The sequence below is a fragment of the Schistocerca piceifrons genome, chromosome 4 (assembly GCF_021461385.2).
Source record: "Schistocerca piceifrons isolate TAMUIC-IGC-003096 chromosome 4, iqSchPice1.1, whole genome shotgun sequence".
NCBI classification, from domain to species: Eukaryota; Metazoa; Arthropoda; class Insecta; order Orthoptera; family Acrididae; genus Schistocerca; species Schistocerca piceifrons.
The window spans coordinates 435,434,422-435,458,733 of record NC_060141.1 but is presented as its reverse complement, the minus strand read 5'-3'; the positions used below and the strand labels follow the sequence as shown (position 1 = coordinate 435,458,733).

At 40.2% G+C, this 24,312-nt stretch overlaps 1 protein-coding gene across 7 annotated transcripts in view; it reads right to left on the bottom strand.

Annotated features, from left to right (window-relative positions):
• The window catches only part of LOC124794748 (glucose transporter type 1), a 502,711-nt gene that overhangs the window by 304,455 nt on the left and 173,944 nt on the right, over nt 1-24,312 (bottom strand). For all 7 annotated transcript variants that reach the window (XR_007016606.1, XM_047258356.1, XM_047258358.1 and 4 more), the window contains exon 2: nt 19,911-20,074. Coding sequence is in view for 1 of the 7 variants with exons in the window: in XM_047258362.1 (XP_047114318.1) it covers nt 19,911-19,931 (21 nt within the window). In the remaining 6 variants the exon portion in view is untranslated. The remainder of the gene's footprint in view (nt 1-19,910; nt 20,075-24,312) is intronic.

The window sequence follows — 24,312 nt, the reverse complement described above, 5'->3', positions numbered from 1 at the left end:
TTATGTTTTTTTCTAGTCTTTTTGCAATACTGGAATTGCATTCTCTATTTTAGGTCTTAGTTCTATATGATCAGCTATTTAAAAATCAACAACATCACGTTATTCAGTCACTGTGTACTTAAGTGTAGTTACCTGGTACTTAACTAACCTTTTATTGATATGACTAAAAGTCCAATAACTACGAATATATCATGTGACTCATTTTTTCTCTCTCTGCACTCTTACCTTCATTAATGCTGCCCACAAATTTTATGCTGTGTATATTTAAAAATGCAATATTAAGTTATTTTTTCCTATAAATATTCTCTCAGTAGAGCTTGGAAACAGATAAACTGAAAGAATACATTTTTGCACAAGAGTAAAAGTGACACTACACCAATCACTATCCATAATACGCTGTAAGGAGGCCTGGAGGTTATATATGTAAATGTATATGATAGCAATCAAATACAATTGTATCAATAAAACACTGGTTATGGGATCACAAGATGATATTTCCTTTGTGGCCACTAGTTTGAAGTAATCACAATTTTGAATACAAAATCACAAACACAATCTTCACATTTATACGAAATTATTCGAAAACTGAGGTGTATAGTTGTCAAAATGATAACAAATATAGTGAAGTATATAAATTCATGGCAATGAGTGTCTGAAAATTGCGATTAGGGTTACATTTGACTGGGACAGTGAATACTAGTCATTACTGCACATCATCATGATTCAGTCGTAATATGAGCACAGTGAAAGGAAGAAATTAGGATATATTTCTGTTGTATCTCACATAAGATGGTAGTGTCCACAAAAAACACTCAGGATGAGCACGGAGTAACACTGTGTGTAGCATGTGTAAAAAACATGGGGTGCCAACCTCACTAGTGAGCAGAATGTCCGAATGCATGGTCAGGGACAAACACAGAAACTGTAAGAGCATGACAGTGTGAAGAATTTAACACTTATGCAACGTGAGCGTACATAGTAAGTGAGATCTGGGCTCACAATAGCAAGCAACTCATTGAGTCCACATGGTTTAACAAAGAAAGCTACGACTCCAGAGGCACTGCTGAATGTATGCAACACTTATGCTGTGTACGATGGAGTTACGGATCACCTCAAATGAGGGACATGATACAGAAAATTCCTACAGTAATCTATGTACAGTTACTTTACTGAATAAATCTAAATTTCAAATGAGACAGAGAGAACTGTGTAAACGAACAAGCTTTTTTATATTACAGCTCTTAACAAATGCAAATAAATACTCAGTCAATAAAGTGAAAATACCTCCTCTAGACAGACAAGAACTCAGTGAAATTATTTTGTCTACTCACATGAGAGACTTGGGCAGAAAATGCAGGGGAGGTATAATCAGACTGTTAACTGGAAAGCAAGCTACACTCATGGAGAGGAAAGTTGTCTTTCCTGGAAGAATGCTACAATTCCCATACACAAAGACTAAGAATAAATTTTCCTTGTGCCAATCAAGTACAGTGTGCAGAGATTTACACTAAGTCTGTCCACATGCATTTCTTGTGTTAGTACTATTAGCAATTCATATTTGTAATCCATGTAGCGTTCAAGCACTTTGCAGAAAATGAAACCCCTAGGCATGTCTGCACTCTGCTTCACCAATTATTCTCAAGTCAAGCTGCGAAAGGGTCAGTATAACATTTTGCCACACCCTGCAGTTGCTCTTTTTGATGTAGTGCAGTAGACAGAATGGGGAACTGCTGGCTCACTCTACATTTTGCAGACCTATGAAGGAGGAAACTGCAAGATCACAATCCAGTAAACTACCTTCTCTCGTCCTTCTACCCTCGACCCCTAGCTTTTCACACCATTACATTCCCACAGCACAGATTATCTCTTAATACAGTTCTGCAGCACCAATATGCAGTCTAGTCACATTAATGCGACCACCACCTATGTTCAATGTCAACATGTGATAACCACCAACTGATGGCAGGTCGCAGAGGAGGGTATATAGAATGTACTGGAGGGATATCTGAAACAGAGCAGATATTGTCATAACACAGAAACAGAGTGATTTATCTGATGTCCAAAAGGGCATGATTCATGGCTTTTGCTGCAAGGGTGGAAGCATTTCTGAAATGGCTGCATTTGTAAACTGCTGCCATGGTTAAAGTACACCATGTTTGGCAAAATGGCACTATCCAAAACTTGTTCTGAAGCAACTGTGGTGCACCATGGGCCATAGATGACACGGGTTAACGGCGGCTATGGAGATATGTACGAGCAGACTGAACTGCAACTGCTGAGAAACTGACCACCCAAATGAACCAAGGGGCTACCAACGGTGTTACCTCAATGATCGTTAAGTGCTCATTGCTGCAGCATACACCTGGTTCATCCACTTATGCCATCTGCTGTTCACCATGGACGAAGGTTGAGACTTGCACACTAATACTGCAAATGCATGTCCACTGAGTGGACAAACGTGGCCTTTTCAGATGAATGACATTTTATGCTCCATAGAACAAATGACCATTGGCATGCAAGGCACGAAATGTCTGAAAGCAGACATCCTGCAACAATTGTCGGAAGGGTCTGGGCCAGAGGAGGGAGTGTTATACTCTGGAGAATATTTCTGTCATTCAAGATGGCACAATGGGTCAATACAGGTACACATCTATCCTTCAAGACAATGCCCACTCCCACATGGAGTTTGTTTTTTCCTCGGCACGATGGGAACTACCAGCAGAACAATGCAATGGGTCACACAATTCACAGTGCGTGTGTGTGGTCTGAAGAGCACCAGTACAAGTTTACCATACTCCCCTGACCATGGAATGCTCTGGATGTAAACCCACTCATGAAAAATATGTGAGACTACCTCGATCGGGCTGTTCGTACCATGGATCCTCAACTGAGAAACCTACTGCAGCTGACCACTGCAGTGGAGTCAACATGGCTCCAAATCTCTGCTGATATCTACCAGAACCTCACTGACTGTGCTCATGCACATCATGCAGTGGTTTGTGCTGCAAAAAGGGGTTTTTCAGGCTTTTGACAGCAGGTCACAGTAATGTGACTGGACGGCGTGTGATACAAACATTTAATATTTGTTCTTCACCCATTTTATTTAGCAATCTACATTAATTTTATACCGTTAAAACAGTATTTTTAATAACATGCGATTTTTTTCATCCCCTGCAGCCTGGAAACTATTAATCGGAGAGAAAAAAATGAAGAGGACCTTTCTTTTTTAGAGGAAATTTAATGTAGTTTAATTTTGTGCAAGGAAATATTTCACCTGAAGTTTGAGAAATTCAAGAGAAACAAAGTGTCCTCTAAGTGACTCAGATGGAGAGAGCGTCTGCCATGTAAGCAGGAGATCCCAGGTTTGAGTCCCACTAGGGGCACACATTTTCAGCTGTCCCCATTGAGGTATATCAACAACAACCTGTTGGCAGCTGAGGGTTTCGATTAATTATCATTTTTACATATATGAGATTTCATATAGCACACTTTCAGTTGTATGTTTGTCACTTGTTTACTATTATCTGTAAACCTATTCTTTGACTCTTGTGTGCACATCCATGTAATAGCAATTCATACTTATAACTCATTATCTGCATTAAAAGATTATTTGTTTGGCCACTTGCAGCCAAGTCACAAATTACATGGACAAGAATTATATTTTATAGGGTAATCTACAAGCAGCCAATAAACACATTATTAAATAACTAATAACTATTCAGCCTTGCTGTGGTAAATGAACAGAGACAAACTTCCTGGCAGGTTAAAACTGAGTACCAGATCAGGAAGCTCCACTGGAAAAACATGGCTAACAAAAGTGGAGTGCCTGTGAGTCCCACAATAGCAAAGAGTTTTAATTTGTCAAGGAGATCCACAGTAATACACACTTCAGTGGAAAGCAAAACATTCATTCTGTAATTGGAGACTGTCACGGGAAATCTACACCTACATCTACATCTATATTCTCCAAACCACCATGAGGTGCACGACAGGGGGTACATTCATTATACCAGTTATTTGTGTTTCTTCTTGTTCCATTCACATATTGAGTGTGGGAAAAATGAATTTATGAATGCCTCAGTGCATGCAGTAATTATTCTAATCTAATTCTCATGGTCCCTTTGTGAGCAGTATGTAGGGGATTGTAGCATATCCCTGGAGCCACCATTTAAAGCTGGTTCTTGAAACTTTATTAACAGACTTTCTCAGGATTGTTTACGTCTTTCATCAAGAGTCTTTCACCTCAGTTCTTCCTGTATCTCTGCGACTGCCTCCCACCAATTAACAAACCGGTGAACATTCATGCTGTCCTCCTCTATATACATTCAATATCCCCCCTTAGTCCTATTTGGCACAGGTCTCACGTTTTAACAACATTGTAGGATGGGCCACACAAGTGATTTGTAAGCAATCTCCTTTATGGACTAATTGCACTTCCCCAGTATTATACTAATAAAATGAAGTTTATCACTTCCTTTACCCATGATTGAATCTATGTAACTATTCTATTTCGTATCCCTATGGAGAATTAAACCCACGATTCCAACAGTGACTCACTGATATAGGAGACAATGACTTTCATTTTGTGAAGCACACAGTTTTACATTTCTGAACATTTAGAACAAGTTACCAGTCTCTGCACTACTTTGAAATCTCATTAAGATCTGACTGAACATTTATGCAGCTTCTCTGAGATAGTACTTCGTTACAGATAGATGCATCATCTGCAAAAAGCCTTATGTTATTGTTAATATTGTCGGCAAGGTCATTAATACAAAACATGAGCAGCAGGAGTCCCAACACATTTCCCTGGAGTACACTCTAAGTTACGTCTGACAATGACTCTCCATTCAAGATAACATGCTGTGTCCTCTCTACCAGAAATTCCTCAATCCAGTCACAAATTTCACTTGATACCTCATATGAGCAAACTTTTGACAATAAGCATAGATGCAGTCCCGAGTCAAATGCTCTTTCAAAATCAAGAAATACATCATTTGCCTTGATCCGAAGCTTTCAGTACGTCATGTGAGAAATGTGCAAGTTGGGTTTCACATGACTGATGTTTTTCAGAACCTGTACTAGTTTGCATTGAGGATGTCATTATGTTCAAGATACCTCATTATGTTCGAGCTCAGAACATGTTCTAAGATTCTACAACAAATTCATGTCTGGGATATTGGGTGATAGTTTTGTGGATCACTTCTACTACCCTTCTTATAGACAGGTGTGACTTGTGTTTTTTTTGCAAGAACTTGGCACAGTTTTTTCTAAAAGGAATCTATGATAGATTATAGTTAGAAGGTGGGCAAAGTCAGCCACAAATTCAGTATAGAGTCTGACAGATTCCATCGGGCCCTGGGGCTTTGTTCAATTTTAACAATTTCAGCTCTTTCTCACCACCACGAAACACTAATACTTATTTCATTCATCTTTCCAGTAGTATGAGGAATAAATTGGGGCAGTTCTCCTGGGTTTTCCTTTGTAAAGGAACATTTGACAATGGTGTTAAGCATTTCAGCTTTTGCTCTGCTACCCTCCATTTCAGTTCCTGTGTCATTCACTATGGGCTGGACACAAACTTTAGTGCCTTTACATGCAACCAGAATTTCTTTGGGTTCTGTGAAAGATCATTTGACAATATTCTGCTATGGTAGTCACTGAAGACATCACTTATTGCTCTTTTGACAACCAAATGCATTTTAATCATCATCTCCTATCTATAGCCCTACGATATTTGTTTCACACTTCTTATGCAGTGATCTCTGTTTCCTTAGAAGTTTCTTTACAGTGATTATATAACATGGAAGTTCCCTCCCATTATGGAGTGTTCTACTGAGTACATAACTATCTAGCACATGGTCAATTATTCTTTTAAACTTGAGCCATACTTCCTCTACATGCTTTTGACCTGTGCTGAAAGTTTCAAGTTCCTCATTGAGATATGGCACTACTGATTTTTTTTATCTAGTTTTCTGAACATATATATCTTTCTGCTTGCTTTAGTTATTCTTTATACTTTGGTAATCATTATTCCCACAACTGCTTCACTGATACCAGTTTCAATCTGGAGACATTCAAAGTGGTCAGGTCTCTTTGTTGCCATTAGTTCCAATTTATTTCCACCATGAATGGGGTTCCTAACTATCTATTGTAGGTAGTTTTCAGAGAAGGCAGTTAGTACTGTTTCACAGGATGTCTTATGTCCACCACTAACAAAGCTGTAATTTTCCCAGTTAACTGTTGGATGATTAAAGCATCCACCAATGATTACAGTATGGCTTGGGAACTCAAGTACAAGTGATCCGAGATTTTCTTTAAAATTTTCAGTTACATCAGGAGATGAGTCAGGTGGGTGATACAAGGATCCAAGTATTACATTATGCCCATCCCGATACTGAGTCTTGCCTAAGCAATCTCACATGCAGCTTAATTTCTATCTCAGTGGATTTGAGTTTCTTGTCTACTGTGACAAATACACCACCTCTATTTCCCATTTGCCTATTCTTTTGATATACACTTTATTTTTTTCCAAAAATCCCACTCCTATCATTTCAGGATTCAACCAGCTTTCTGTATCTAGTATTATGTTAACTTCACTGCTTTCTGGGAGCAGTTCTAACTCTGGCACTTTGTTGTGAACGCTTTCAGGAGTTAACCACTAGGTTAGGATTTTAACACACTCACCAGTGGGAGTCATTTCTCTTGAACTTACACCAATACCTCAGGGTTTCCTACAGCTATTGTTATCTGGATTGGATGCAGAGTTGCTTAATCTACATGCTACCTGGGTAGCAGCCTCTAATGGGTGGTGCACACCTGACCCATTTAGGGCACCGAACAGTTCTCAACCCTATGGCCAAACTCCAAGAAGTTGCAGCCTAGCTTGTCACAGAACCTTCAAAGTCTCTCATTCAGTCCTTCCACCCGACTCAGGAAAAAAAGGAGCATGATCAGTTCTAGGGACAATGCTGCAAATTGTGAGCTTCATTGAAACTCCACATGCGCAGCTGGTCTTCAATCTTCTCTGCCAGATGCTGGAATGACCCAAGTATGACCTCGGAGCCCAGACAACAGGCATGAATTGTTCCAACGTGTGCCTCAGTCTTCAGCTGGGATAATGTTTGAACAATTGCTAACAGTTCAGCAGGACATCTTTTGACAATGCTGCTTGATCCTGTGGCTATATCCTCTGACAAAGAGACCACATCTGCTTAAAGAGATATTCAGTGCAACATACTTCTAAGAGACAAGCTCTCGCTAAAACTGACAAGTTTTTGTTTGTATGTGGCTGTGTGGTAAATCCCACTAACAGCGTAATCTGTCTTTTGGTGGAGGTTCTGATAATCCTTATTCATCATTAAAAGCATATTGAGATTTGGTGGAACTCTCGTTTTGTTCTATACATAAGACATATTTCTGGAATGGAAAGTCTCCAGAATGTGTGTGTAGCTACAGCAAAACTCTGCAATCAACTGGAATGCATGGCAGAGGGTACTTCCCACTGTACCAATTAGAGCTTCATCCCATTCCATTCATGTATCGAGTGCAGGAAGAATGATTACTTCAATGCCTCTATGCGTGCTGTAATTAGTCCAATAATCTAATCTTATCTTCATGGTTACTATGGGAGTGGTAAGTAGAAGGTGGTTGCATTTTCCTAAATTCATCACAAAGTTGGTTCTAAAAACTTTAAAAGATAAGCAAAACTAACTTCAAGAGTCTGCAAGTTCAGTTTTTTCAGTATCTGTGTGATCGTCTCGCATGATTCAAGCAAGCCTGTGACAATTTGTGCTCCCCCATCTTTGAGTATGTTAAATACACCATGTTCATCGTTTTGGAACAGGCCCTACATACTTAAGCAACATGGATAGGTCTCTCACATTTTGTATGCAACTGTAGACTGAATGCTTTTTTCCCAGTATTCCACCAGTACTGTAACTGTAGACTGAATGCTTTTTCCCCAGTATTCCACCAGTCAACCACAGTCTGCCACCAGATTTACCAAGCCAACATGATTGTTCTATTTTATATCACTGTTGTAAAAGTTGAAGGATTCCATCTGTGGTTTATTTTTATTGCAGTCATAGGATGTTATGATTTTTGGTTTTGTGAAGTGCAAAATTTTACATTCCTGAACATTTAAAGCACATATTACTCACTGTTTGCAGGAATGTATTTATCTAGCGGAAGGTGAGCAATTCACTATTTGTGATGTACTCACCAAGCAGTATCGATATTCTGAAATAAGGCTCCCTATGGCATATGGCAACTGCATGATTTTTAACTTGTGAAAGATTCAGATATGCTTTGAACAGCCCCTCTAAAATCTTACGTATGCAAACATCTTAATACTTTTTTGTTTATTAGGTAATATTAATGTTTATTGTCTGCACCAGCATAAATGATGTTTACTTTGTTTTGGAACCTAATTGCGTACTTAAAGATGGTTCTTCATCTTGTCGCACTAACGCATGAAAACTTTTTAAGTGTTTCAATTTTGGTTTACAAATGACACAATGTCTTGTGAATCTATCAAAAGATATTACCAGCTACAAACACTGCAGGTTGGAAAGTCAACAATAACAGGGAAAGGATAGGTTACCGCTCACCGTGAAGATGACATGTTGAGTTGCTGACAGACAACAAAAAGACAGTTACACATTTAGCTTTCAGACAACGCATTCTTCAGAGAAGGAAAAACACACACACACACACACACACACACACACACACACACACACACACACAGTCACCATATCTCTCGCAACTTGTTAGGGCCTACATATGACCACCACACACAAGGAGCTGTGCTGAACTTCTGGGTTCCTCACTTAGAACTGGTTCTTGAAACTGTGTAAGCAGATTTTTGTGGGATGGTTAGCCTCTGTCTTAAAATGTCTGCCAGTTCATTTTTCTCAACATAATGATCTTCTGAGAGTCAAACAAACCTGAGAACATTTGTGCAGCCCTTCTTTGTAGATATTTTGCATCCGTTGTTAGTTCTATTTGGTACATGTCCAATATCCTTGAGCAACATTACATTTTCCACACTGAAGATATTAAATAAACATTTAAGTTGCATAACATCAGTAGGAATTCATGCAATGAATGGTTCTATGTGGTCGTTCATGCCAAAATTTCGGCAATAACAGATAAAATGTCCAACAATAACGCCCATCCCCCTCCTTTGACCTCGCTTTTTGAAGAATAAGTACCTGTCATTGTGGAAAGCCACCCTCCCATTTTCTTCATACGGGTCCTGTTGTCAGCATTAGAGACTGCCACAAGTGAGTCTCTTGTGAAGTAATAGAACTTGCCACTTCTCACTTAATCTACATGTTTGGTCTGAGATATAGAGAGAGAGAGAGAGAGAGAGAGAGAGAGAGAGAGAGAGATGGAGGCTGACAGTCGAACTATTGCTAAATAAAGATCAACCTTTTAAGCTTTAACCCTAACTTGAACTTGGACAGCTGTAGGAGATAATATCACATTTATTACAGTTTTTGAGTGAGCTAACATCCAGCACCTTATCTGAGTGGAACTCCTGGGCATGAAAAAAGAAAACTGACAGCCATCCAGATAAGCATTATCTTCATATTTCACAGAAGACAAGCGTATAGTCTGATATTTGATGCACCAGAAACACTGTAGTTACTAACATAAAGCAACACGATGCAAATAAATTTAAATACAAAGAATAAAATACTGATATCACTGATTAAGAGTCATCAGATTGCTTTTAACTGTTGTTTCTTATGTTACTTTTAATTTTGTTTCTTTGTTATACAATTCGATCCAGAAAGAGTGCACCCACCAACGAGTGGCAATCGAGGACAACCTCCTCCCCCCCCCCCCCCCCCCCCGCCCCCCTACCTCGCAAATCCTTCGCCCCTCACAAATTGAACTCTCATTGTGCTCCGCCAGATAGGCGGACTTACAGTATTAGTCTGAAGAAAGCTATAACATGTAATAGATAGTGAGGAGTAGCAAGTGTATCCAGAGACTAAAATGGCTATGTTTAACACGGGCCGCTAATCAGTTGCTTGCTTGAGGGCTAATGCACGTAGATGGGCTTGATGGCTAACGGCTGCAGAAAACATTTCATCCGGGTAGAAGCTGATCGTAGCTGCAGCCAAGTTAGTCTGCCACGCTAGTCGATTAAACAAGTAGACCAGACAAACCACGGGACGTTTATTAAGGCAAGACAGGAAAGGAGGCAACGGCCTTGCCACAGTGGATACGCCGATTCCCGTGAGAGCGGTGTGCTGACCCCACGCCCCTCCTATCCGCAACCTCCTTGATGATGACACGGCGGTCGGATGGTCCTGGTAGGCCAGTCGTGTCCTGAAGACGGAGTGCTGCGGGCATACCGGCCCTCGCAGTAAAGTGTCACGAGGCCGTCGCAATGAACGGAAATAATTTTGAAAATACGGTTTTATAGCCGAAAGAGTATGGGGATAATGTGGTTTATTGGCATTTTGAATAAAACCAATCTGTTAAAGAAAAAGTGTGTTGCATTACTTACTGAACTCCCCCATATTCTGTGCTCGGTTCCCAACGATTCTGGTTTTAAATGTCTTGTGGAAGTCTCTTGTAATGTGGGCTCATAAACTCTATTCGGTTTAACTGATTCTTTTCATATTCTCCTTTGACTCTCCCGATGTCTCTTGTCAGTTACTGATTTCTCGCCTCTACGAACGTTGCCACATTAACTTTTGTTTTTTCGTTGTTCCAGGTATTGTATCGACGGTAGGCATATACACAAAGTTGCTACGTTATAACTGTATAGCAGGAACCTAGTTATTGACGGATCAGAAATACATGCACTTAGAAATCTCGCGTTGATAATGGAGTTACTGATTACTAGAATTAAGGGTTGTCACAAACACACAGAGTTACAAGGTTTTCACTGACAATCATCGGTACGCTGTTTTCTTACCCTCACTTGCTTTATAATATGTATCATTCCACGATGGGTGTGTCGTCTTCCTGATTAGAATAATTTTCTCTTTCGCTTTATTGATTACTTTCTCTTTGAATTTTTTCCCAGGTCGAGGCTCCCACTCTTCTCATTCCCCCTTGATCCTTGATAACTGTAATTTTATCATATCGAACTTTGGTATCGCCGTGGTCTTCGAATTTATTCAGTTTAGTGTCAGCCTGATTCTGGTGAGATAATGATCGGAGACTGTGTTTGCACCACTTTCTGACTTATACATTCATGATTTCTCTGCAGTTCTTGTGTGCGACTGCTACATGATCGATTTGGTATTTTATCACCACCTTCTTCTTTCCTGTTATGGTGTGGAAGAAGGTTGAGCATAGCGGACATCGATTTTTGTACTCTTTATGCGATGCATAGAAGAAGAAGAAGAAGAAGAAGAAGAAGAAGATGATGATGATGATGATGATGATCCAACGAAGAGCAGCGCTTTCCCTCGCGATATCGTTTAGCAGGCGTTACGGAATTACTGAATAAACTCCAGATACAGGCACTGTGTATCGCAGAGAAGTTTACTGCTGAAATCTCGAAAGTGTACGTTCCAAAGAGTCTGGCAACATTGCTTCCCCATACGTCTTGCAAAATGAGCATGACGAGAGAATCAGAGAAATTAGAGCCCATAAATGGATTTACCAACAGTATTGTCACATGCTCCATCTATAAATGGAACAAGGAAGGGGAGAAATGATAGTGGTACGAGCACCCATCACCACACTAAGATGGTTTGCGGGGTAAGTTGTTCACAACGTCCTGGCCGAGTTTTCATGGGGTGTGGGAAGTGGAGGAAGCAAGTTCCGTCAATCGGAACCCAACATACTGACAGCCGCGGGGAGAATGGCGGTGCTGGGGGAACAAGTTGTGTTTTCCTCGCACAGTACTCGTACCGCACGTGTGTTGCTCACCGGTTGGGCGCTACACGATTCAAGAATCACTTCGAAATGGCTACTACACGCATATATTTTATTGAAAGATTGCCAATGTTGGTAACTTCCGGAGACAAGCCACTCGTCGCATACAACCTATCGACTTCTACCGGCTTCAGCCTATTTACAGTTACGTAGCCCTCATTCAGGACATTGTGCACGAATTACACAACGCATGTCCAGTCAGGTGATGTGAATTCAACAAGATGCCCTAATTCCGCAAACGCGAAGCCAGCAACTCCGCCATGTGTTCGAGACTAAGACATTGTGTATCGTAGTGTTATTCATTGAAATACAAACGTGACTCTACGTCAATTTGTGTTCGCTATGGATGCACGAACAGAAATGGATAGTTAGCTGCTGCTTTTACAGGTAAATGCTGTAGTTAAAACATTGCTTTTGGTTTTCACTCGCCGAATTTAATGTCTACAGTATATAGGGTCATGAAGGGCAGAGCAAGCAAAAGCTTGTGGATCAGGGCATTGCGATGAAATACAGCACACCAGTCAAATACATCATAACATGTACCAGTCAAATAACAGCGCAATATGTTCACAGCGCTTCTGCGAAGCTGTCTGATCGAACTTCAACATCAGGTGCCTGCATCAGACACTGACTTTTTTCATCGTTTCTCTCATACTTGCAGAATAAAAGTTTCACTACAGTTTTCAAAAATTATTATAATGTATGAGTGTAGAAACCTATTTACTTGACAGAAACTTCTTTTCCTTTGCTGTTGCCAGCCAGTGTCACACGAAGCATTCGACTCTGTGAATCAAGCAGTACTGTTATCCAAGTTAGTAATTTTAGAGCTACTACTCTTATCCCGTAATTTTCTAAGTTCTTATCTCCGTGGTAGAAGACAGTGCACAAAACTAAATTATAAGAATGAAAGTAAGATCCAAACAGTAAAGTCAGCATACAGAACTCTCAGTTGTGGAGTTCCCCAAGAAAGTATACTTGGACCACTCTTGTTTATAATATATATTAATGATATAACACAGCCACAAAACTCCAAACTAGTGAACTATGCTGACGATACATCTTTTATTAGCTGGGGCTGTACAGAGTGGGCAGCATTCCAAAGCAATAAAGAGAACTTTGAAATGATCGCAGAATATCTAACAGTGAATAAGCTTACACTGAAGGACAAGACTGTAGTAATAAAGTTCTTGCTACATTTTAATAATACTCATACTCAATCACTTTCTATAGTTGAAACGTCTGACAAACATAAGTTTTTAGGCATATTGATTGATGAACATCTCACTTGGAAAGAGCATATTGGCTCCACCTGTAAAAATGTTTCTAGCAATATTTACTTACTAAAACGTCTTGCAAATATAATAGTTCCCCTTGTCCTTAAACAAGTGCATTATTGGTTAATACACTCACATCTGCAATATGGGATCGAGGTCTGGGGTGGGGCACCCACTGTCTCTATGGATCGCATTTTTAGGCTTCAAAAGAGAGCAGTTAGGATAAACGCTAATATAAGCAAACGCCAGTTCTGTATGGACTATTTCAAAAATTATAAATTACTGACTGCGTACTCATTGTATGTATGTAAGACCATAATGTTTGTAAAATAGAACGAGAAAAATAGTGTAAAGAACAGTGACACCCATAATTACAATACTCGAGCCAAAAGTGACTAACATAGGATACAGAGTAACAAGAAAACTAAGACCACAGTCCATATGTAACTGGGAGACAACTCTATAATAAGTTGCCAAAAAATATTAAGCAACTCCACGGCAATCTTTTCAAGGGAAAGTTGAAAAATTTGTTAATAGAAAGATGTTTATACTCATTAAAAGAATTCTGAGCTGCAGTACTGTTAGTTTATTCTTTTACATACTGCAGTATATTAGTGGTGGTATTGTTATAATTGGCTTACTGATGTATATAATCCTTATATGTATGAAAGTGATATATAATGTGCTAATGTGTTTATAACATTATTGCGTGGAATGATATACAATGCGCTACTTGATGTATATATTCATTCTTGGAATGACATGATATTGATATAATTGTACAAAAAATGACGATGTCCAAGACTGTAAAGTTAACATGGACAAATAAACATCATCATCATCATCATCATCAGACAATGCACTGTATATTTTACCTATATGTTTACATTTGAGATAATTCAATGGTGTTTTGACTAGGCAACAAATTAATCATTTAAAATTTTCAATATTTTAGTTCTTTTTTGTTATTTTTCCCTGTGCTAAGTATAATTTTTGAAGATTTTTTTGATTTCTGAAACTGATGCTCCAGAAAATAGTAATAATCCATGCGCATCGAGAACTTTGAGATGTAATACTAATTTTGTGCATCATGGTTTTCTAATGTTGCCAAAAGACGTTCCACTGAGTCCAGATGCATCATCTTATGACACTGTTGTTCATATCAAGAGAAAGTTGTACATTGTGTGTGTGAAGTTAGTGAGTGTGTGTGTGTGTGTGTGTGTGTGTGTGTGTGTGTGTGTGTGTGTGTGTAGTTAAAATGCGAACAGGAAGAAAATAAAATTTCTTCAGCAGCAAGCTATCGCCTCAAGCAGCGAAATAGTGAATCATGTGATGATGGCATTGCAGACGAAGAACTACACTGATGTGTATTTCCGTGTTTAACAGTGCTCCAATGTAAATGAAAAGTTTTCATGACAGTTTGCCGCTACATTATGTTTTGTCGTTCTTACGATAGTTGTCTCTTTTGCATCAACGCTTAACTTTTATTCTACAAGAGTGTATGATCATTTCAGCGTTATATCTGATACTTGCTTTCCACTTTCTAGAATAGTAAGTGGTAGAAAAGTTAGGCACGTGGTTTCGCAAGTGATAATATGTATGCACATGGAATTCCACTGATTTAATGGTTAGTGAAGTTATGAGTAAGTGTTTAAACTTTACTTCTGAATGTGACAGCTCTCTTGGCATTACTATCTAATACAGCTCATATACTGAGAATGTTAAAGTCTGCTTCCACAGAAATAAAAGTGAATGAAAACAAGTAGTTTAATTATTTTTGAAGGGCAGTGAACTAGGTTTTTGGTAAAGTACACTGGTTAATAAGTTGCAAGTTTGTTTTGTTTGCTAAATTAGATTTACTTTCACAAAGCAATGGAGCATTATTTTGTTGAATATGAAGTGATCATTTACGCGTATAATCAGTCTCCTGAAGAAATTCCTTTTTACAATCACAATTGGAAACATGTGCAGTAGTGATTAGATTAGTAACTGTTATATAGATCATGAATACGACACTTTGTGATGATGTGGAACATGTCAGGTTAATGAAAGGGGTCCATACAAGATATTACATTATACAAAATACTACATGACACTCAATATTTTTAATTTTTTGTGGGGGTTGGGAAATTACCCACTTACTATATCCAAAAATTCATCTAATGAGTAGAAGGAGTTGCCATTAAGAAACTCTTAATTTCCTTTTAAATGCTATATAGCTATCTGTCAGACTTTTGATGCTATTAGGTAAGTGACCAAAGACTTTAGTGGCAGCATAATTTACCCCCTTCTGAGCCAAAGTTAGATTTAACCTTGAGTAGTGAAGATAATCCTTTCTCCTAGTGTTGTAACCATGTACACTGCTATTACTTTTGAATTCGTTCGGATTGTTGATAACAAATCTCATAAGTGAATACATATGTTTTGAGGCTACAGTGAAGATCTCTAGCTCTTTAAATAGAGTGTCTGCAGGATGATCCCGGATGAGCTCCAGCAATCATTCTGATTACACGCTTTTGTGCAATGAACACTCTTTTACTCAATGATGAGTTACCCCAGAATATGATGGCATACGAAAGCAGACAATGAAAACAGACGTGATAAGCTAATTTACTCATATGTATATCGCCAAAATTTGCAATGACCCTAATAGCATAAGTAGCTGAACCCAAAAGTTTCAGCAGATCCTCAGTGTGTTTTTCCCAGTTCAACCCCTCATCAATGCATACACCTAGAAATTTTGAATATTCAACCTTAGCTACCGATTTCTGATCGAAGTCTATATTTATTAATGATGTCATTCCATTTACTGTGTGGAACTGTATATACTGTGTTTTGTCAAAGTTTAATGAGAGCCCATTTGCAGCGAACCACTTAATGATTTTCTGAAAAACATTGTTTACAATTTCACCAGTTATTTCTAGTCTGTTGTGTGTGATAGCTATACTTGTATCATCGGCAACAAGTACCAGCTTTGCATCTTCGTGAACATAGAATGGCAAGTCATTAATATACATTAAGAACAGCAGAGGACCGAAGACCGAACCTTGCGGCACCCCATTCTTGATTGTTCCCCAGTTTGAGAAATCACCAGTTTTTTGCATATTATATGAGTTGTTTATTTCAACTTCCTGCACTCTTCCAGTTAGGTATGATTTAAACCATTTGAGCACTGTCCCATTCATACCACAGTATTTGAGCTTATCTAGAAGTATTCCATGATTTACACAATCAAAAGTCTTTGATAGATCACAAAAAATCCCAATGGGTGACTTCTGGTTCCTCAGAGCATTTAATATTTCATTAGTGAAAGTATATATAGCATTTTCCGTTGAAAAACCCTTCTGGAAACCAAACTGACATTTTGTTAAAACTATATTTTTACAAAGGTGTGAAGCTACTCTACAATAAATTACTTTTTCAGGAATTTTGGATAAGGCAGTCAGAAGAGAGATTGTAATGGTAAGTTAAAATCATGACAAATTATTCCTAATAGTGTAAAACTGGCAACAGAAACTGACAGTATGTAAATATATTGCGTCCTTATATGAGGGAAAAAGAGTGAGAGAGACAAAGATAGGCTTTACTTGATATTAAGTGTAAGCTTTTGAGTTCAGCCGCAATACCTAGTTGCACATAAGCTTAATCAATAAGTTTCATACAATATTGTCCTGTTACTCTGACTAAAAGGCGTCAGTTCAGTGCTTACATTCTGAAAATCGTACATTTGGTAGTGAAGTGATCGGAACGATCTTATGCCGTTTATACTGTTAATTCTTACAGTTAATAAAACACAATGCTGAAAAGTAATGCCTCCGAATTGTGAGAGTGTTCTTACAGCTTTTTAAATAAAATATACAATAACATTGGCAACGACCTCGCCGCAGTGGATACACCGGTTCCCTTGCGATCAGCGAAGTTAAGCGCTGTTGGGCGTGGCCGGCACTTGGATGGGTGACCATCCAGCCGCCATGCGCTGTTGCCATTTTTCGGGGTGCACTCAGCTTCGTGATGCCAACTGAGGAGCTACTCGACCGAATAGTAGCGGCTTCGGTCAAGAATACCATCATAACGACCGGGAGAGTGGTGTGCTGACCCCACACCCCTCCTATCCGCATCCTCCTCTGAGGATGACACGGCGGTCGGATGACCGGTAGGCCACTCGTGGCCTGAAGACCGAGTGCTCTTTTTTTACTTTAGCATTCTATATCTTTATTCTTCATGTCTACATATTTATTTCCGAACGTAGTCACCCTGGTGACGAACACCTTTCTCCCACCGACAGACCTATTGATACCATCACCGTAGGAACGTCTGTCATTGTTGACAGATCCACTACCTCACCCCTGCTTCCACCGCTTCATCACTATCAAAGTGAAGTCCTCGAAGGTATTCTTTACGTTTTGGAAATCGAAGAAAATCTGATGTGGCCAAGTCGGGACTGTATGGAGTATTATCGATGATAGCGAATCCGAAGAGTCGGAATGTCCAGATGTCGCAGCACTCTTGTCTGCTTTGGCGTTGTCATGCTGAAGGAGATGGTGCTCCATGTGCGGACGAAGTATTCGAATTCGAAACACACTTACAGCATGCCGTTTCTCACGCACCAACATTGTTACGTTACACACAGCCATGTAAACGCTACAATTCGGAGCCCTCTAGCGGCAGAAGGCGGCAAATGTGTAGACATATCGAATAAAGATCCAGAATGTTAGTAAGAGTTTTCACATAGAGGCATTACTTTGCAGTACGCCCTCGTAGTCCGAGTTAAAATGATCAGCTGTTCTGCCACGGTGTAGAGAATGCTTAACGAATGAAATTTCGCAACACTGTCTTATTATGAGTATTCCTCCATAAAAATACGTAGCATCTAAGTACATACTCGGTCGTGACTGCTAATTCAGTGGCTTAAACTAGAGGGGCAAATCTTAACACAGGGTTTCAAGGGAAAACCCGTTATTTTTGATTCAACATGATGGGCTGCTCTGACCCCTTGCTTCAACCAGTGTCTGTTCTCAGCGCAGGTAACGTCATCTCCCTTTATTCTAACCTCCTTGTGCGCATTTAAGGAATTTGAGAATAGCAGACGACTTCAACTCGACACAATTCCTAAAACAGAGCGAAATGAGTAAGAGCGAGGTGTAACACATCTAAGAACTCTGAAGAAAGTGCAGAGCAAAACTTAGCGTTCTTCGCCGAATAAAAATATTTATAGTCCCATGTTCTTTAATTTCTGCACTGAGCTGTATTTATTGATTTCAGATTTACATGCTATAGATTCGTGAATGAAATGGTCCCATATTTAGGAACCTTACAACAGTGCAGGACTCGCGCTCAATGTCTTTTGTCCTTATAAGGTGACTGAAGATGGAAGCTTGTAAAGCTGATATCAATAAATACACATTTTGTGTGGTAAGTCGTTGTGATGCAAATTTATTCATCCGTCAGCATTAGTGCCAGCTGTCTCGTGGTCAAGCACCGCCTCGTAGCATGTTTTAAAATCAATGCACTCTGGATTTCAAGCTTTTTAACAAAATGAGAAAGTTCTTTTTCTGTGTTCCAGTGGCATAAATAATATGAATAATTCATTTACACAATGTACACACAAGGTTTTGCTAGTCTGATCTAGTGCTGGATGTCCCTCTTATAGATCGTAGACACTCCTACAGAGGGAAAAATATCAAGAGCAATAGCCAAGCGAACATACGAACTATGAGTATGAGACATGGATGCCTTTCGCAGCACTGTTACATAGTCCAGCCAAGCGTGTGATGACAAGCTCAGCTTAGTGCTACGTACTTTGGAGACAAATATGTAACTGTTCGTGTATTCTAGGTAAATAAAAACGAAACCACAGTAAATGCGACTTTTTACAAGTGGGCCTTATTCACCTCGCCGGGCGGAGATCAGGAAAGGAAAAAATGATGCTTCGAAGATGTTGCATTTCATATCATGTTTGCTCACGACGCCCTGAAGAAGTTTTCAGAGGGTGCGGGGAGTGTAGGAAGGCAGCTCAGTCTGCCGAAGTGATGGTGCGGGGGCACTACACGAGTGCCTGTTGGTTTGGAACTGCACGGCGCAACAATCGCTTGCCAACGGCTACGGTAAATACAGGTATTGGATCACCAATGTTGGCAGCGGTCGGCCAAAAAGCATTGTAGACTGAAGTCGGTTGACTTCTAACGGCTTCCGTCGATCCAGAATTAGGGAGCTGTGAACCAACAATAATAAGAAAACGCACTTCTGTCCCAGGCGTCATCTCCGTTTGGTCGAGCTATAAAAATGGTCTAAATATTGGATATATCGGTGTAATTGTAGAGAATCTAGCAACGTAATTAACCCTTCCGTGACAAGCCTTTAAGCATGTTTGACAGTGATGAAGCGTAGCAAAAACGTCACTGAGATTAAAACAAAATAAAGTCATGATCGATCGCAGAAAATAGCTTTTATGCTCATTGTTTCTAGCAATTTCAAAATATCGAGCTTCATTCGAAAATGAAATAAAACAGTGAAAATCAGACAAGCATAATAGCATTATTTAGGACACGCAGCGCTACGGAGTCATCTGACGAGAATCTTATTTGTCTCTTACATTTAAATTTTTTTGAATTAGGATCCATTGTGCAAGTTGGAGCAGCTCTCGCAGAAATTTGAACAACCGCTCGATTTTTCTGGTTTTGTGGCGTGCATCAGTAGCGGTGCGCAAAATACAGCAGTACTCACCTCAGTTTGGAAGGGCGCCATGTCTCAGGGCTGGAGGAGAGCTTGATTAGTGGCGTGCTAGTTGGCAGCACTGGAGGAGCACGTGACGCTGCAGGTGCTGTTGCGGTTGGTGCCGGCGGAGCTTTGTGCGATCGCTGGACAGGCCGCCGGCGCCTCTACCTCTTCTGAAACAACGACCGACAGCGACAATGAGTAATACTGGTGCCGCTCTGATAACAGAAGGGCCGTGCGCAGCGCGCAATGCGCAGGCGTCAAGGCGCCGAGAGCTAAGAGACCGGCGACTGCTGCAGCCTGTGGTTTCATGAACTGAACATGCTGGAATGGTTCCTGCAGAAAGGCCTAGGCCCATTTCCGTCCTCGTTCTTGTCTAACTAGGTTATTCTATCTCTAATGGACTTTATCACAGGCGTCCTGAAATCTGAGGCTACAGACTTCATTGCATTGCCGTGGTCTAGTGATTGAAACACGTGAGGCAATACTGACCCTACGACTTATCTGAGAGAATAGATTAAGGAAAGGCAAGCCTACGTTTCTAGCATTTGTAGACTTAGAGAAAGCTTTTGACAACGTTGATTGGAATACTCTCTTTTATATTCTGAAGGTGGCAGGGGTGAAATACAGGGAGCGAAATCCTATTTACAATTTGTACAGAAACCAGATGGCAGTTATAAGTATCGAGGGACATGAAAGAGAAGCAGTGGTTGAGAAGGGAGTGAGACAGGGTTGTAGCCTATCCCCGATGTTGTTCAATCTGTATATTGAGCGAGCAGTGAAGGAAACAAAAGAAAAATTCGGAGTAGGTATTAAAACCCATGGAGAAGAAATAAAAACTTTGAGGTTCGCCGATGACATTGTAATTCTGTCAGAGACAGCAAAGGACCTGGAAGAGCAGCTGAACGGAATGGACAGTGTCCTGGAAGGAGGATATAAGATGAACATCAACAAAAGCAAAACAAGGATAATGGAATGTAGTCGAATTAAATCGGGTGATGTTGCGGGAATTAGATTAGGAAATGAGACGCTTAAAGTAGTAAAGGAGTTTTGCTATTAGGGGAGCAAAATAACTGATGATGGTCGAAGTAGAGAGGATATAAAATGTAGACTGGAAATGGCAAGGAAAGCGTTTCTGGAGAAGAGAAATTTGTTAATATCGAGCATAGATTTAAGTGTCAGGAAGTCGTTTCTGAAAGTATTTGTACAGAGTGTAGCCATGTATGGAAGTGAAACGTTGACGATAAATAGTTTGGAGAAGAAGAGAATAGAAGCTTTCGAAATGTGGTGCTACACAAGAATGCTGAAGATTAGATGGGTAGATCACATAACTAATGAGGAGGTATTGAACAGAATTGGGGAGAAGAGAAATTTGTGGCACAACTTGACTGGAAGAAGGGATCGGTTGGTAGGACATATTCTGAGGCATCAAGGGATCACCAATTTAGTATTGAAGGGCAGCGTGGAGAGTAAAAATCGTAGAGGGAGACCAAGAGATGAATACACTAAACAGATTCAGAGCCCCCACCCCCACCTCCCTCAATTGGGGAGAGATCTAGCGACCTTGGAGGCCAAGATGGGGTTTGACAAGCACGAAGACATGCAGTAGAAACTCTCTCTGGGTGCGTACGGGTACTGTCTTGTTGAAACGTAAGCCCAAGATGTCTTGCCATGAAGGGCAACGAAACGGTGCGTACAATATCATCCACGTATCGCTGTGCTGTAAGGGCGCCGCGGATGACAACCAAAGGTGTCCTGCTATGAAACTAAATTTCATCTCAGGCAATCACTCAGTTGTCGTGCTGTAAGGCGGGTAACAGTCAGCCTGGTCTCCCACCGCTGTTTGGAGCTTCTCCATACCCATCATCGCTGGTCATTGAGGCTCATTTCGATGGGGAACTCATCAATGAAGACATTTCAACTCCAGTCAATGAGGGTCTAGACCCTGACGATCAGCGAAGACGTCCTGGACAGCGGTCGGATACCAACCTGATTGTCACCCGCCATATGCCACAAAAAGTGATGGTCTGAGGTGCCATTCCATTTCATAGTTATACCTCTTTGGTTGTGATCCGTGGGATCCTTACAGCACTGCGAAGCGTCGACTATATTCTACGTCCAGTTTTGTTGCACTTTATGGCAAGCCTTCCTCTGCTTACATTTCAGCAAGACAATGTCCGCCAGCACACAGCGAGCGTTTCTACATCTTGTCCTCATTGTTGTTAAACCCCATCTTGGCCAGTAAGGTCGCCAGATGTCTCCCCAACGGGGGATTTTGATGATCTAACACTCCAATTGGACAGAATTTGGAACGACATCCCTCAGGACGACAGCCAAAAATTCTCAAACCATGCCAGGCCGAGTAGTTACTCGCGTAACGGCTAGAGATTGACCAATTTGTTACTGTCTTGCTCAGTTCGTGAGCTTTTTCTCTTGAATAAATCACCCAGGTTTTTTTCTGAAAGTGTCATTTGTTTGGCTGTACACGTGCACTACATCTACAGATTTCCATTCCATTCGGCTGATTCCTTCTTCCTGTCACTGTCTGCAATCCTACTAAATTGTAGATTTAGCAATGAAGAACGCAAGGTTATTTCTGATTCTCCACTTTGAGAAGTAGAAGGGAGTTTAAAAGACACATTACACATGTCGTCTCACGCTAAGATAATTTGCGTAAAAGAAGTGGCTCAGAGACAGAAGCGAATACATGTTCTGGGTTACTTTCCGACACCATTCTACTGGGGTTCAGATCACAGGTGCATATCATTATGGGAGTGAAATGGCGCAGCGACTGGAAACGAGCTCCAAAGTTTAAGTACGCGGGACAGAACCAGAACTGTGTGCAAACAGGTTCACTGTGAAGCTACGGCGGTAGTTGGATGAAATGCAATGTCGTGTCCAGCCGTAGCGAAATGATGTTAGCAATTTGACCAAGGCCGCACAGACTTGGGTAATGATCGGGAAGGAAGGCAATTGACTCGAATCACATATGACAATGTACAGGCAATCGAGGAGCTGATTGGCAGATTTTCCTACGTTGAGGACGCTCACACAGGGTTTCTCGAATGGCTCCGTAACCAAGGAGTGGATTTCTATCGTCGAGGAACTGACCATTGTTTACAGAGTCGGCGACTACATAGAAAAATGTCATGTATACGTGTCATTTTACAGTATAACGCAGCAATCAATAATGGTTTGAGATATCTCGTATTAATTTTGCAATTTTGCGTGGTTATTTTTTGTTCCTGTCCAGCAGGATTGTCGGAATCATTTTGATTTTGTTTTCCAGTTCACATCTTTGTTTACTGTGACAACCTAACTTCATCCGTGTATGAATAAAAAGATTACTTGTTAATAACGTCGCTGAATATCGTTGACTTAACCAGGAGAAGGATATAACTTTAGATCGCTGAACTGAAGTGGTGACATTAATAATAGTAGTAGTAATAATAATAATAATAATAATAATAATAATAATAATAATAATAGTGAAACACAATTAGCACGTAATAATGAATTATGTCTACCATTTCGATAGCCGGCCGGTGTGGCCGTGCGGTTAAAGACGCTTCAGTCTGGAACCGCGTGACCGCTACGGTCGCAGGTTCGAATCCTGCCTCGGGCATGGATGTGTGTGATGTCCTTAGGTTAGTTAGGTTTAATTAGTTCTAAGTTCTAGGCGACTGATGACCTCAGAAGTTAAGTCGCATAGTGCTCAGAGCCATTTGAGCCATTTCGATATCTAAGTTTATATCAAAATCTATCATTTACGATACTTTTAGGTGTGTACAGTTCCTGTAAAATTTTGCTCCTGGGGCTCCAGAAGTTCTCAAACTCACCAGTCGGGTACAAATTGAAATTTTTAATCTTATCCCCTCTAGGATAAATTTCTCCTGACGCCCTGATCTCTATGGAACTTAAGATACGCGTTTCTTGACCATATCCACAGTAAAAACCAGTGAACCAAATGTTTCATTTGCTCAAAAGTCTCTCACGTTTTCACTAAAAAAATTTTACACGGTTACGAGCTATCCATTTATAAAGATTGATATGCTGTAAAGTTTATGGGCAGTATTTAAATATACTTGATTCCTTTAGAAATGTAGACAAAATTTAAGTCTTAGTATCAGAACATATTTATTACAAATATAATGCGATGAATTACTTCATTGAGCTGCATTATGAGTATTACGAAATGATCCTATTGAATACCGGATAGTGATATGGAAAGTATGATATGATTTACGGCGCAGTGTTTAGCACACTGGACTCTGATTCGGGAGGACGACTCTTCAAACCTGCGTCCGGCCAGCCTCATTTACGTTTTCCGCGATTTCCCTAAATAGCTTCGGGCAAATGCCGCAATGGTTCCTTTGAAAGGGCACGGCTGACTCCCTTCCCCCTCCTTCCC